This window comes from Hylaeus anthracinus, unplaced genomic scaffold (assembly GCF_026225885.1).
Source record: "Hylaeus anthracinus isolate JK02 unplaced genomic scaffold, UHH_iyHylAnth1.0_haploid 12002, whole genome shotgun sequence".
NCBI lineage: Eukaryota > Metazoa > Arthropoda > Insecta > Hymenoptera > Colletidae > Hylaeus > Hylaeus anthracinus.
Genome location: NW_026534349.1, coordinates 4009438 through 4025897, shown reverse-complemented (window position 1 = coordinate 4025897; position 16460 = coordinate 4009438). Strand labels below are relative to the sequence as shown.

Here is a 16460-nt window from a genome sequence, read left to right as displayed (position 1 = left end):
ACGAGCTTAATTTCTCTCGACCCTCCAAGACAGCGGTTATCTGAAAGATAAATATTTTCAACTGCCCGGCAGAAGAGGTTTTGCAATACCGACGAAACGGCCGCAAGCGAATATCTTTGGCCGCGTTTCATGTTTCATTTCATTGTCAGTACGCGTGTTTAAATTAAATTTAATCCAAATTCGGATTACGCACAACGATAACGTCGATGAGTCACGCGGTGAAAAATCATTAACTCAAAGTTCGACAGGAAATAGTATTCGAACGTCGATAAAGCAAGTCGCGGATAAGACAACAGTTTTTAGCAGTCCCTTAATTTTTTACTGCTCGGTCGATAAAGCGAATCGCAGCCATTGCGACGTGACATCAAAGTCGGACGCTAGACGCGTAACGATTTCGTGCTCGAATTCAAGGTTCCTGCGTAAACGAAGCAAAGAAGATGTTAGCAGTCGTTTTGAGGCCTCGTCATCCACGTCGTCGTTGTCTTTCATCGTCGTCGTGCCAAAGGCGAACACATGGCAACCTCGTCAACCTCGATACGCCTTCGCCAATGATAAGATAAAAAGGTTAGCTTGTATATGTTCTGGTAGAAAGACGCAACGTGGGCGTTGTTGCATTTCGTTTTGGTCGTGTGCACTTCATTCCTTGCGTTCGTTTGCGATAACGTTCCTTCTGTTTCTACGCCTTCTTTTTTCCCCTCTTTCTTCCTCTAGCTCTCGGATATCGGGAAAGAAACCACGCAAAGGGGCGAATACGTGACGCACGAATCGAACGAATATCGGTGAAACGATCGTTTCGTGCTGCGAGGTTAGCCACGAACTCGCAGGTATGCGCAGGTATGTGCGAGTAGGCGCCATCGTGCGACCGCCCACGGAGAAGGTATATTTCTGTATTCGTACGTGGGCAAACGAAGCGATGCGACCAACTGTGACGCCTAACCTATGTATACGTATTGCACGATCAGGGCCGACGTTTGTCTCGAGTGAATCGCGGGGAATACCGTTCGTTTCCAAGAATCTTCGCTCTCGACAAATTTGCGTACACGTCTGAAGCGTGGTTCTATACATTGCGCAACATTTCCAAAAATTCGACGTTGACTCGCCATAGTTTAAAAGTGATAGCGATGAAAGGTAAACCCACGGAGGAACGAATAACCTCTTCGTGGATAGTTTGAAGAAACACCCAACAATTACGAATCCTAACCACTTGTTTTCAATTATTTAGTAATCGGTTTACGTGGTATCAGAGTGCGCTCAAAAGTCGCCCAAGTACAAAAATCCTTATGCAGCACCGGTCCGTTAGTGTTTATGTATGCGATTAGATTCAAAATGTGTACATGCACATACGCACAAGAACGCGTGCAATGCAAGTCTAACACGCAGCAAGAGAAATACGTATACACGTAGGTTGTTGCACGTGTGGCGCTCTCCCAGTTAGCGTGTACATAAATAAACTTGGGTTATAAACTCGAGTCAGCGATTTTAGCAAGTGCGACTGTTTACTTGGAACGCAGGAGGATAACCATCTTTCTAAAATGGTCACGGACCCTGTCGTAATCTGTTAGTTGTTCTCAATGTCCTCTTACCTATAAGGCCAATATACCCTACGAGGGGATAACAATTTGAACGGCCATCCGAGATACGAGCATAACGCCTAAGAAGTTGGCTTGGACAAACCACGAATGATAAACCTGCATTGGAGAAGCGCCAATTACATACACGAAAACACTATTAAATTACACTAAATTTCAGTCGCAGCCGCAGTAAAATTCGATCAATCGCCCTCGCAAATAAAGCATCGTAGGCGACCCTCTGTCTCGTTTGCCAAGAACCCTCGAACGTTGCTTCCATACTCGAGATAGAAGGACCGTCTAATGTACTTTTTGCCACGAATCACAACCGCCGACGCTCTTTTTTTTCAGCCTCGCATTCTCACGTGGCTCTTACCGCACATGTAAGGTAGGTAAGGGCCACGAATAGTGTGCCATAGTACTCAAAGGTGAGGTGTCGCAAGTCGAGGCACTGGTAAATAGGAATACCGTGTCTCGGTTGCTCCTAAATGCTCCGGCTCTATCCCTCGACTTTACGCTGCGTACCCACCACACGAATACATGAAAAGAGAGCAAGGAAAGCAAAGGCTACGAGGTCGAAACGAACGAACAAGAAAGAGAAAGAGAATGGTCGGCATACATCATTTGGGCGCCGAGAAGTCTGGCGCGGCCAGGCCAAGCCAGGCCAGACCAGGCCAGGCCAGGCCAGAGGCACGTCTCTGGTTACGCGACCATTTGGGGCGCCAAGCATGGAACGCTGGGACACGAAGAGGAGAGGAGAGATGTACATACATACGTATAGAAGGGAAAACCATAGGAGGGCAAAGGAAGATAGAAGAGAAGCCTACGGTGAGACGTAGGTAGGCGTCCGAGCATCGTTGAGCGAAACGGGGAATCGCGTACGGTGGTGTAGAGGAAGGAAAGGTGAAAGAGAGGGAGGGAAGGGAGAGATCAACGAAGGGGCCTCTGCAGGCTACATTCCAGCAGGACGCGAGTTTTCAAACATGGCTACCCACGTGAATGTAGGTCCACGACCGATCCTATGACACGCACACAACAGCCTTACGAGCTACAAGATCTCCGTTCGAACGATTCCCTCGCATAGCGTGCTCTTTCCCCCTAACGTCTACTCCGTCACACGCTCAAACAGACACCAACCCACGGAATCCCCCTTGCCCCTTTACCCGACACCATTGGGTTCTTCGTCTCCTCTCCCCCCGCGGGAACCCGAACAGCCCGGCCGACCGAGCTGGCGACACCCTGTCTGGCAAGACCGGCCGACGGACAAAGGAGGGGGAGCTTGGTCGCTGCGTTGCCACGTCCTCGGACTTCGGGCTGCGCCTACCTTCGGCCCCAAGGACAAATCCGATGAACGTGCCAGCCGTCGTGGCGTACTTAGGCGACTGCCGGTCTGCTACCGCCGCGACGCTTTCCACACGATATTATTCTCAGCCGCTACCGTTACCGTGCTCCTCTTTCCACGAAACGTTAATAACTCTAAAGACATCGAGGGATCGCGATTACGGATCGAATATGACTCTGTGAAAGTCAAGGCGAAACCCGACCGTTCGAAAGAGGCGCGAAATGCCTGAACGATGAGTCGCAGCTATAAAACTATGCGAAGGTCGAACGATGCTCGAAGGCAGGTACTTCTCGTCGCGGTATCGCTGGTTGTTGAATGTATTTAGAAAGGGCTTGGAGTCGGCGTGATCGACAGTGCGAGAATAGCCAGCGAGATTCTTCGAAATGCAGTAGGGTGCTCTTTCGAGGAACCGCAGAAGGATCGGTCGGGTTCTTGGTGTTTCTGCTGGTGGCGCGAATCGTGGAAATTTACGAGGCCTCGCTCGTTTCTTTTTACACGACCTATCTCGCTCACTCTCGTTCGTCAAAGTATATACTAACGCACGGTTTGCGTCATTGCTCGCAGGTCTCTCTATGTCCGTATACATATGTTGCGGCCTACGTGCGACCGAGCGACATGGCAACCGCGCGAAAAGCTAAACATATTAACTGTCGGCTCACGCCACAAAAACAACATGATCTCATTCCAGAACGTATATGCAAGAAACTCGCGATTCGTATGTACACGCTTCGAAACCTCATCCACCGATAACTCCGAAGTGACAGACAAGAGAAGAAGCGAAAAGCGAAAATAAGGGCTTACGGAAACCAAAGAATAACTGACCAGCGATGACTCGTAACGGTAAGCTAGCATAACGCTGGTAATAACCGGTAAGAACAATGCAGATCGCATTACCCCGACGAGTTATAATAGGGACAACTTCAACCCTAACGAGACTACCATTACCGGTAAGCCGACACGGCTATGGCCGTTTTTCCTGGAAGGCAAAAACCCCCTGCCTCCCCGGCCTTTCCCCTTATTCGAGTGCCAATAAAACTTCCTAGACGACAGTCGTTGCTGTTGGCGCTCGGTACGGCAAGCTTTCAAGAATCGTATACCGTATGCGAAGCCTGACGTAGGTCTTCAACGATTTAACCTAGATAACGCGCCTAATCTCGGCGAACGAGAAAACATCGTAACTCGAGCCGTTGCGTACCACTCTTACGGTACTCTTTCGACCATGATCGAATCGTCGATCGTATTGCGAGAAAATTTGCGTAGCATATGCGAGCGTTTGTTCGTGTAGGCGAGAAAAGGCACGGCCGAGCCGAAGAGAAAGGCGAGCAAAAATCCGAGGCTCCATGCTGGCTGCTAGGCTCGCCGTAGCGAGTCGCGAGAAACGAGAACCGGGAGGCAGACAGGCAGTCGGACGATCGCGGCAGACAACATGGCGCCGAGAGCGTCGTCACGCCGGCGTGACGTTTCCCGCGCGCGTCATTAACGGAAGTGAGCACACAAAATGGCGGAGTTTTACGGCGCTGAGGTGTGAAAGGGAGGCTCTCCTCCGCGGAGAGAGAGTGAGAAAAGCCGCGAGGGGGAGAGGGCGGGTGGGGCGCCTACGTGCACGGCTAGTCAGCCGGGATGACGAGAAACGTAGAAAGAGAGAAGTTGGTAGTTGGTGGAGGTTAGGTCGGTTAGGCGTAAAGAAAGAAGAATGACTGGTGGCCGCCGGCGGTGGACTCTAGCGCCTGTGCTGCTCGAGTGGGATGTTGGATACGCGCGATGAGGAGCGAGGGGCGGGGGGGGGGGGCGCTGGCTGGATAGAGAGAAGCGAAGAGAAGGGAACGACGTGGAGGGGGAATCACGATGAGAGACCGAGAGTGCAGCAAAGAGACGCGCGAGAGAGGGAAAGAGTGCGAATGATCAAAAGAGAGAAAGAGATCCGCGAGTACAAGCCGCCGACGACTCGTGGTGGGGGGTGGGGGAAGGGAAAGAGACCGCTCAGTGGGAAGCAGCCGCAGTCCTCGTCCAGTGGTGGGGATGAAAATTAGTTACGGCATCCACCAAGAGACCTAAAAGGAACTCCGTGCGCGGCGCGGCCAGGCAAGCACTTCGTGCAATGTTACGCGTTAAGGTACCCCCGTGCGTCGTTGGCAGTGCCCGGTTACGAAGCTCATCGTCGTCATTATCGCCGTCGTTGTCGTCTCCGGTGTTGGACGCGTGACGGTCATCGACGTCACGCCAAGAAAAAGTTGGTTCGGTGGGTGCGCGAAACTACACGTTATGGCTCACGGTGTGAGCGAGGTGCTCGGTGAGGGGAACTCGGTGAAAATGGTGCATCAGAAACAGCAACAGCAGTCGGTAGTGCATCAGCAGCAACAAAACGGCACTAGGAAATCCGTCGGAGTGATGGGCAGTAGACGAATATTTGCGCCGGCCTTCAAGCTCAAGGTTCTCGATTCGTACAGGAACGACATCGACTGTCGTGGGAATCAGCGAGCCACCGCGAGGAAATACGGAATCCACAGACGTCAAATACAAAAGTGGTTACAGTGCGAGGATAATTTGAGAAACAGTTGTGCCGAGACTGGAAATTCGGGAGTCGTTTCGTCGACGGTGATCTCTTCCGCGGGTGTTTCCAAGTCGGACGGTACCGTGACGGAAGGTACGGGGCCTGCCGTGACTCCAGCAGCGCCGGCCTTGAACCTCAGCCTCACCAGACTGCACGGCGACGAGCTGGCTACACAGCAAGGGCCCCCACCTCTTCTTTCTCGTCCTCCTCATGGTGGTTCAGGCTCTTCGCCCCAATATGCCGCTCAATCCACCACGGTCCCGGTTTTATCCGTTCGCCTCGGATATCAAGAATATTCCGGTAATCAGGAGCCCCATCATCTTCGTCGAGTGACGGAGGATCGCGCGCAGATAACGGACTCGGTTCACGAATACTCGGAAACTCGCGGGGATCGAGAACAAGTCGGTTACTACGTTCTAAACGGCGACGGACAACGAGAAATCGAGACCTCGACGTCGTTCGACGGCCGAAACGAGGCGAAGGTATATCAAACGTTGACCAGCTATCGCGTGCCTTCTCATCAAGCGCACCGGTACAAGGAAAACGAAATAATCGGTGCGATGGTTCATCATCGGCAAGAACATCGTTCGCCGAGCCTCCATCGATCTCAACAAACTTACGGAGACGTGGATTCTTCCGTGGACGGGAAATCATCGTACGGTTTGCTGCTAGCGCCGTCCATGATAAAGACGGAACGAGCGAGCCCAGACTCAGCGGCGACACCAGGACCGTGCGAATCGACGTGTTCTCCCGGTGCCCCTAAGGTCCCGCTCTCGCCCGTTTCGCATCGCGCCAATAGTACCACCAGCACCAGCTCCACGACGTCCGTTCACTTCGATTCCCCACGGGCATCCGTGAGTCCATGCTTGCACGTGCACGAACATGCACACGTATACGCGTCTCCGACACCGGATTCCAAGAAGTCGATCCAAGAGTCGAACGAGACAACGGTCCGTATTGAAGAGAAGGGAACGGAGGATGTCGTGAATGAGGCGAAAATCGATAGGACGGTGATCAAGGAAGAATTGCACTTCGAGGAAGTGGGGGAGGAAGAGGACAAGGAGGAGGAGGAGGAGGAGACGAACGACGAAGGAAGAGAGGCCGATGCATCATCGTACGTCGATTATCAACGGGCACCTGCCGACTCGCGTCCGGTAAGCCCAGCGAACGATCCGGAAGGATATTCCTTGCCGTCGAGCCCTCGAGATCCCGCTAGTTCCGGGAGATCCAGCACCAGTTGCTCAGACAGCGAAATGGACCCTCTCGATTGCTCTTCCGGTGGGCATAATTCGTCCAACGATCTCGCTCGTCGACGATCCTTTTCCCTTCGCTTCAAACTGGACGTTCTAGACGCTTTTCACAGAGACGTCGGCGTAGCTGGGAATCAACGTGCAACAGCGAGAAAATTTGGCATTAATCGGCGCCAAGTACAAAAATGGCTAGGCCAGGAGACGGAGCTTAGGGGTGAAATCGCTGTTCGTGGAAACTCACGGCAACGGCTGGGCCCTATCCAGGATGCCGCTTCCGGTGAGTCACCGGTGGATCTGAGGACGTCGAACTATGTTTCCAACTTATCGCACGATCGAATCGAAGCCGAGTACGACCTATCGCCTCCGCCTCTTTACTGTTGCGACGTAAGTTTTTCCTCCTCGCAACATCTTTCCTACTACCACCACTCGGTGATGATGGATCCGTCGTCTGAGAGCGAGCCCGCGGCTTCTTGCAATCTCTCCTGCTGCATGGACGTTCACGCGACGACACCGGCGCCCTCGTGTTACCAGGAAACGTCCTTAAGAGGGTCTTGCTACTCGGACCCTCAAAACAGGCTGTACTGTTATTCTCCCAGAGAGTATTCGTCCGAGATCACCTCCGTGCCCGAGACAACGGAGGAATTTTCGTCCTCGAAAAGACAGCACTGCACTCTGGCGTGCTGCTACGAGGGTACGCCGTCCCCGAAGAGGATCTGTTTGGAAACCGACGAGACTATCGGGACGAGCCCTGCGTGCCAGGAAGCGCCGCCTCAAGACACGCCATTGTGTCTAGTAAAACCGAAAAGGCTCTTCGATTCGCCAAGATCGGAACCAGTGACCAGCACCGTCCCGACGCCACCGGCATCCACGGCACCTCCTCCTCCGGAACCAATCTCTAAGAAGGATGCTATGCTGTTCAAACCGTACCTGGACAATCCCGTAAGTAAGCCTGCGAAGGAGCACTCGATCCAGAGGGGGCTGTCCCCCGTTAGCAGCCAGAACGTCGTCAACAACAACAACAACTGCCAAAGCATCTGCAATTTAAACGAAAGCAGGGGCCACGACTACGCCCTCGAACTCAGTTTAAGACTGCCGGTATCCTGGAGGACTCACCCGAGTCCGTACACCGAGTTCCCTCAAGTTAAAAGCGCGTTCGTTAGGTATCCAGCGAGTCCTCATTACAGTTAAATCGGCAACACTCTTTCGATCCTCAACGCAGCGGGATAGACGCGATACATATTCATCGATCCTTGGTCGTCATCCGAGAATCATTCGAAATCGACTTGCCGATCCCCACCATTTGAGCAAAAGGATTCGCCGACGAAGGATCGATAGATACGTGATCAACGACACGTCGCGCGCCGCGAACGTTTATCGTTTCGATACCGCGTTATAGATCGCGATAAAGTCTTAATCAGTCATTGGACGATGCATGGCGTGGTAGGAGAAATTATACATAATCGTGTCCTCGGCCGACGTGTTCTCCCAACTTGCCCAGGCCTGCTTCTCTTCGTTATTCCCCGCATCCTCTAAAAAAATCGGTGCAGATATCCAGCGAGACACTTTTTCGTTGTTATCGTCGAGATTAGCGTTGAGCGGCTATCGGCTAGGCCGTTTAGAGGTCGCGTGGCATCGTTATAATTACGGAATTATGTCAGTCGCAGCAATAGATACCGATCACGGAGAAAAACTCTCCCGCGAGCGATGGGGTTACGAAACGATCGGAAGACACCATCTTATTTTTCAACGAATCCCTCCTCGAGTCTCTAGAGATTGAATTAGGAATGAAAAGTTCCACGATGCGAAAAGTATTCCCGTGTATTGTATTCCCGTCGCACCCGCTGGCTTTCCCGCGAACGGCCGTCGTTTTTCTTATTCCGTCTTCGTCGAGGATCGATCGTCGTTAGATATCGTTTAATTGCTCAAAGAATTTCTTCCATGCGCGCACCAGTGTTACACGCACGGTGCGCAAGTATTACGACAGGGTTCCGTCTCCGTTTTCTTTTCTCTCATTTTCTTCTCCCCCGCCGCTCGACTCGGATCATCCGACAATTTTTCTTCGTCGTTTCTTTCCTTCCCGGCGGATCGATGACTTGTAAATATGTAAATAGCGTGGAATCGACCGATCCACGGTTACAGAGGTATACGACAGCGTAAAAGGATCGAGCCGGTTCCCGGAATTTTCACCGAAAACGGAAATCGCGAGAATTTCGAAAGGAAGGAGAGGAACGGCAACGAGAAGAATTCGATAGCGTGATAGTATTGTACGTCGCGATCGCTTCCGTTCGAAACCGCACCGCGTGCCTTTTCCTCCCAATTTCGGAGCGAATTAACTCGTAGACGCGTGCATAAACAAAAAATATATTTTGTATCGATCTGTGCGCTTCTTCGGTCCATCGATCATCCGCGAAACTTGTTCATAGCCGTCGGAAATCGCTGGATCGGAGAGGAGCAAGAAATTGTTAGATAGGTTAACCTTTTCGTCGCGAACAAACTCGAAATGCAGTGTTGCAATATCGACCAATCGCAACAAGAAACGTCGACGCTTAATTGTACGAGTCGTAATCGTGGCAAAAAGACTAACTCTCAAGAGGCTGATGGTAGGGAAAGAATTTTAAGAAAACACGTACACACCAGAGAGGAGTAAAATTTTATTCGAATAAAAAGAATCAACGTAGAACGAACTTTTCGTGTCATTTACTCGATTCAAAATCATTCGGAAATTTTTTTATTTTTGTTTATACTTAATTTATTAGTCTCAATTTTTATTTAGATATAAATTTTACTCGTCTCCAATCGAACGTATACACAACGAGAACGCTTCGAAAAACTCACGTGCCTTATACTTGACAGACGTTTCGCCTAATTCGTGCCAGTAATTATTTTTATACGAAGAAGTTTCCGTTGATCTAAGATCAATAACTTGAAGTTATTTAAACAAAAAAAAAAAAATGTTTAAAAAGTAGGTAAAGCAATTTCAACCCGTACAGACGAATATCTCTTTAAGATTTTACAAAGGCGGAAAGTCGTTTATACATGAAATTGTTTACGAAGTGTTCTTGAATGTTCGTTACAAATTATTCGTGCATAGGTGTATTTTTCGTGTTGTCATTTCCAGTATCGTTCCGGCGCATTCCGATTCTCGATGCGATAACGTGTTCTCTTTTTATCGTCGAACGACCTTCGCGACGTCGCGACACGAAGAAAGTTCTCTGAATCGGTGACGTTGGAAAATGTGGAGACATTCCGCGATACCTGGTTGCTCGATACCGATCGCTATCTCTTCGGACTGATTGCAACGAGTAATCTCGTCCATAGAAACGTCATCGGCGACGATCCGTCTGCGCCGCAGGGAAAAGAAGAGATGGACAAAATTTTATTCGAACGGATAGACTAGTTCGGAACAAAGTTTGAGCGAAAGAATGGCGTCGCATCGAAGCGCGGTGAAAGGGCGAGGTTCGGCAAATAAGACCGTATCGCAACCTAACCCAATGAAGACGGCCAATTTTGTAAATGAGCGTCGCAGACGGACCGGTTACGTCAATGTTTCAATATTCAGGCTCAATCGAGCTCGTTCCAGGCGCGCGAACAATCTCACGCGTTGCGACAGCCGCGCATTATCGTCGTCTAGCGGAACGCGTTTCGCAGCTTGGATCGACGACATACATATTTACCAGCGTGCTCGCGAATCTCACCGACGAGAAACGTATACTTTGAATTTTTTTCATCCTCGAATGAAACCAGAAGCGGGCAAAATTTCGTTCGAACATTTTCTTGAATTTTTCCAATGTATTATAGTCTAATTATTTGTTTCATAGTTTAGTTTCTTTATAATCTTTTTGCTTCTAATTTACCACGTAAACATTATGACGATGATCACGTCTAAAAGATCAAAACATCGATATAAATTTATTTAAAACTGCAAAATCGCCATTCTTGTTAACGTTTAGATAAAAATATCGCCCATCTACGACCGAAGGGTGTTTCTGCCCTCGAGAATCGGAAAGCGTGAAAACATGAAAGGAAACACCGTATTACTATTATTATTCTTATTATTATCATTATTATTATTATTATTATTATTACTATTATTATTATTATTATTATTATTATGTGTATACATGTAGATATATAGCCTTGTCCGGTGTTCCGTCGATAGGGTCAAGGCGGCAATGTACAATAAAATGTAGCGTAATCATAAGCCATAATGAATTACATAATGCCATAACGTTTTACATAATGAACGAACGTGGTGCGTCGAACCGAGCGGTGTGTGCTCGATAGCGCGAGAAATCTATGCGTGGCTGCGTAAGTGCGTGCGTGATTGCGTGTGTTCCGTGTGCACAGCCCACAAGAGTCTATTAAACGAGGCATAAAGCGTATGTAAGCAATATATATATATATATTTTTTTTTTAAGCGCATAAAAGTGTACGAACGAAGCGACGGGAATGGAGCAGCGAAGAGTGTGGGTTCGGAAGGGGAGTTTCGTGGGCGAACCCCCGGGTTTTGAAGTCCGTACACACGAGTGTAGGCAGAGATGTACGTACACAGGCATACAGAAAGAAATACACACACGTAGGGAATAACGTCATAAGCATGATATGCTCGTGTATCGTACATGTACAAAGAAATTTATATATAGCGTTGAAACATATAAATATAAAAAGAGAGGGAGAGAGAGAGAGAGAGAAACAGAGCACGTATATATATATATATGTATACATAATTATATATATTATATTTTAATACGATCAAAGTTATATGTACCGACGAAACGCCTCTTAACTCGCCCGGTGCCTTTTAGATCGCTCGTGCCTTATAGCTTCGCGCGAGGCGAAATCAAGGACCAAAGTGCCTCGTGTTCTTAGAACCAGGGATGGGCAAAATTTTATTCGGGTATTAGACGACAAATAAAAATTTTATTCGTTCAACGTGCAACATAATTTAATTGTATATAATACAGATTTTTAATTGTTATACAAAATTTTAATCCAGATGAGAATTGTGTCCATCCCTGCTTAGAACGAGCCACGGTATTAGATTGTTTCGAGCCCTCCGGCAACGAAGAAGCGTTCACCGCGACTCTCTCGATCCGGATGCATTCCGCGATTGAGAACACCGGTTGTGACTCGCCCATGCGCGTAATAATAATAATAATAATCGTAATAATCAGTATTCAAACCTACACGATTTATTTATTGGTCGTCGTTTACGACCACCGTTTCTCGAGCGAGGACGTTTTCTTTTTGTTTTTCCTTATGTCCGCCGAATAAACGATCGAAAAGAATTTGCGTGCAACGAACCGACGTGTTTTCTTTCATTTTTTTAATTTCCTATTTCCTTCGATGCCCGTTTATCGGGTGAATCTTCGATCGGTTTACCATTTCAATTAAAAATATCGAATTTCGATTAACCGATAGCAAAGTTAAGTAGAATTTAATTCGAGTAACAGATGACAAATAGAAACACTATATTACTGTACTGTGTAAATCGTTATACAGAATTTATATTCGTCATCTATTATTCGAATAAAATTTCTGGTGCCTTCGTCGAGCCAAGAAGCAACTCTAAGTTGATAAACGAACGATTCGGTTATCTATGAGTCTTTACGAACGACCGAAGCTCCCCAATGAGTTGTGAACGGTGACGAAAGCAGCGATATTATTATTATTACTATTATTATTGATTCCGATATGTACGAAGTCACGTAGCGCGTGTATTTCCCTTTCGACGGGAAAATTTTCCCGATTACCGACCATATCCGTTATTGTGATTCATCGAGAGGAAGATGGAGAATGAGAGGGAGAGAAAGAGAGGGAGTGAATGATCGACGTTTTTATCGTACGGTGAGACAGACAGGCACCGTCGACGCGTCGTTTTCTTTTGTACACACGGAAAAACAAGAAGTAATTGTATTAAATATTGTATTATATACATATGCGTAGATTATACGAAGATAGAACTTTAATGAATTTGAGAGAAAATATAAGAGACTATTTTAAAAGAACTCTCGGTTTCGATTATTTCCATCCTGTGCCGTTTTTCTTCCGCCTGTGACTTTTTTTCTTCTTTTCTTCTCGAAAAGAATTTACCACCAACGAGAGTAGATAGTATTCTTTGATTCCTTGTGAAAATTTAATTTTCATTCAACTAACGTAAACGAAACTAAATTTAAAATGTACATCTATCGTTTATCTAGAACGTGGAAATTTTCTTTCTTTATAAGAGCGTAGCACGCTGTAGTGACGCACATCTCCGAGATAGCGGCAAGGCTGATAATTTCTGGGAAGATACAGCCGAACATAGGTACACGCGATGCTCCCCAAATTGATTTCAGTGAAACCGGTACTTTCTACGATCCCAATCGAATCTTTATCGAAATAACTCGTTGACATCAGATCGTACGAGTAATCTTACTCGTTGTTTTGTAGGGCTTTTGCAATATCTTCCTTCGTAACAACGATAGAAACAAAGTTTCAAGTCTGATTCTTTAACAAACGTCCGTGACGTATATTATCCTCGTAAAAAAAGAAGTAGAAAAAAAACGCGAGTTCGTATCATTGCAGGTATTGTTTCAACGAGTGTCTTTTTTTTTAAGCTTTAATCTTATCGGATGACATCTTTCGCTTGTCGAGACAAATCCGTAAAAACTCGACGCAACGCTGTTGCTACTGCCTTGAAAATCAACCTCGCGACCTTTGGTTTACGCTGAAAACGTTCAGTTTTCCCCAAGTTAATTCGTTTGCTGTTATACCTAAAATACATGATTCCATCGCGGTTCGTACGAGGGTTGAAGTCATGCCGAAGATAAGCAGAAGCCAACTTATTGTGACTCGCGCACCGAATGCAGTCACGTCGGATGCACACGCATATGCCACACAGGAGTAAGGCGCGCATCGATGCGAGCGATGCATTGTTTCCGTTATCGCGGTCGATTGGCAGTGGCCGCGGATCGACGATCGCGCACGTACTCGCTAAACTTTCTAAGCACGCAACCACGCGTTCGCCCTCGCGCCTCGCAGTTCCCGTCGACCAGCGATGCACTTGCGTCGATAAATGACGTAAATAATACGGGCTCGTGCTTATTTTAATTGAACAAATTAAGACTAATACTTTGTCGTAAAAAATTACTCTTGGAGTCATCTTCGATGTCTCAAACTATAGTCAGATTTCGGTAGGAACCTTAATTTCTATGTACAAGACCGAATCGCGGTTTCCGTCGACTGCTTTCGAAAACGGTGCGGCACGGACGCGTGCAATCGGACACGTGCGTATGATGCAATATATTCTTACGTACCGCAGGAGCGTACGGTACGAGTAACTAATTGAACTGTAACGAGCGATCAATTTGAATTAAAAGAAACAAAAAATCACTTCCTACTTCATACATTTATGTCGTCGTAAATTGCAGACACTCGAGTTATCGACGGTGGCAGCACCATCAGTTACACTGGTTTATCGATATTTCCCTGCAATTTCTGTGAAAGATTATTAAATATCTTATCGTTACAACAGCTACAAAGCGTGTAGCGATGCATCTATTCTCAATGTAATTAGCTCAAAGCATTTTAGAATTTTAAAATAATAGTCGCGAACAGCTTTCTTCTTGGCAATTATTATCTCTTCAAGGATCGTAAATTCGAGTTCTGATGTTTGTTGAAAGTTCGCTAGATTAAATAGTAATAACAACGCTATTCGTTTTTATTGAGGCCATCGCATACGCGCAAAGCAGACCTTGAATCGACGTATGACTGATGCAACACTTCAATCAGAGCCAATAAATGTCACCGACTGGTGCAATGCAATTAGGAAGGGTGCAGAGGCACGGATGAACAAAAATTCGTACTATTATAGATACTACCGTTTCCCGTGAATAGAAAAATGCGACTACCGAAATCCATTCTAAAGCCAGAGTTGCGACAAATTTTGGTCTAGATTAGCCGAGATTCGGTTAATCGTTGTACATACAGCGAACGTTAGGGTTCCGGTTCGTGCCGCGCTGAATCCTTCGTTAAATTGTTCTTATATTCGAGATTAACAGAGACTATTGTTCGCTACGAGTGGAAAAAGAACACTTCGCGACAGAATTCTCCCGCGTCTGGCGTCTTCAACCGGAAATTCGAAAAGGATACCAAAAAGTTCCTGGCCCGATTCCAACAGTCGAGCAGCGTGACTTCTGTTTGCAAGTCGAAGATCAACGTAGCTAGAAAGTGTCGAGTTTCGTTGATTATTCTCGCCGTGTGCTTCTTGTCCGTCCGTCGATATCCTCTCGAACAGTGGTTACAAATTGGTAGAGACTTTTTGAAGACACCGAACCGTATGTATGTACATCGGCGAGAATTTCTGATCTAGTTAATGCTTTCGAACATATGAAAGATAAACAACATTTCATTTTATTTACATGCATATGATTTAAATAGTATCGAAACGATCGACGCGTCGATGCGATAACTTGGCTTCGAGAGATCCTCGTGTATCACACTTTCGAACATCGTGTCTAGATTTACTGCATTCGTGATACTTTTATGGCTATACAATTAAAAGCATACAAGATTTCAATCTGCATTAGTAGTGAATACAGGTATAAAAGAAGGAAAGAAATACTAATCTTTGAAACGACGGAAAAATCGCTGTTTACCGTACTGCTAAACTCTAGGCCAGAGTTTATTTTTACCCTAGACGAACACTTGTGATCCCTTCTTTCCAACGTTCGTCTTTGACGTCTCCACGCGGTTTTTTCTTTCTTTTTTTTTTGTCTCGTCGTCCTCGACTTCGCTCTTTTTCTGTCGACGTTGTTTTTGGAAACGTGGAACGTTAATCTTCGTCGGTCGACGGTTTCGTCGACTCGTCGGGTAGAGGTATCTTTGCGATGATCGAAGGTCGCTCGCTCGCGGATTATAATCAGATAGAGAGGTTGTTCGTAAAACGATACCAGCGTTTCTGGTTACAGGTTCTGCAGTCAGAGCACGCTGGAGAAGCGTAGCTGTAAATGACGGAGCGTTATAAACCGCCAGAAGCCAGCGTTGCACTGACCAAAGAAGAGATTCATAACAGATACCAAGACGCGGCACTGGTTATATTTAAAGTAATCGCTCGTACTTGTAACGTTTAGCACTTTTAAGTAGATCGATTTAAATATAAATGCACGTTATCTGTTTCTTCTCGCCGGCAGACATTTTATCGATACGTTAATTGTATTTCAAGAAAGCCGTGTACCCGGCTATGTATGGCCCTCGGAAGCAAACTATGTCGAGTTCGGATTTTTCTAATCTCAATTCGAGTATGCATTCTTTGCACGTTGCATTTCATTTAATAACAGTAAATCTCTTCGTTTCAGGAACAAAGTAAAAAGGAAATTGTCAACTATCTGACTTTTGGAACCAGCCGTAGAACCATGGAATACAGCAGCTATGGGAATCAACCTGTCATCGTGAGGAGACCAACCGAAGCCTTGGCGATCCGAAACGTCGAAGACTTGTCTTCGCAGATATTGAGGATATACAGAAAGCCTCGGGACAGTTGTGTGATAAATTAACGCACGATTTAATTGTTCTGCTCGATTTTCAATTTAAATAATATTTTCTTCGATTCGTCAAAGCAGGTGTTCTATTTATTTCCGCCCTTGCCTTTGCTTCTTTCGATAGGCCGTGCGCGCATTTCCTTTTTAATATCAATTACAATCTTGATTGGTGTATTTACATTCACAAACGGGTGTTTAAATATTTATATAACTATATTTATACAATAA

At 46.7% G+C, this 16460-nt stretch overlaps 2 protein-coding genes across 3 annotated transcripts; both read left to right on the top strand.

Moving 5' to 3' along the window:
- The first annotated feature begins 217 nt into the window (after window positions 1-217).
- Window positions 218-16247, top strand: LOC128891607 (uncharacterized). Of its 2 annotated transcripts, none has more exons than XM_054151226.1 (3): window positions 218-564; window positions 15663-15797; window positions 16050-16247. In XM_054151226.1, the coding sequence occupies exons 2-3, from the start codon at window positions 15702-15704 to the stop codon at window positions 16245-16247; spliced, it is 294 nt and encodes a 97-aa protein (XP_054007201.1). In that variant the 5' UTR covers window positions 218-564; window positions 15663-15701. The 2 variants fall into 2 exon arrangements, with proteins under 2 accessions (XP_054007201.1, XP_054007202.1); XM_054151227.1 differs by lacking the exon at window positions 218-564 and adding an exon at window positions 15081-15570.
- Window positions 4902-11396, top strand: LOC128891583 (uncharacterized). Its single transcript, XM_054151177.1, has one exon. The coding sequence runs from the start codon at window positions 5173-5175 to the stop codon at window positions 7897-7899; it is 2727 nt and encodes a 908-aa protein (XP_054007152.1). The 5' UTR covers window positions 4902-5172; the 3' UTR covers window positions 7900-11396.
- Window positions 16248-16460: the final 213 nt, after the last annotated feature.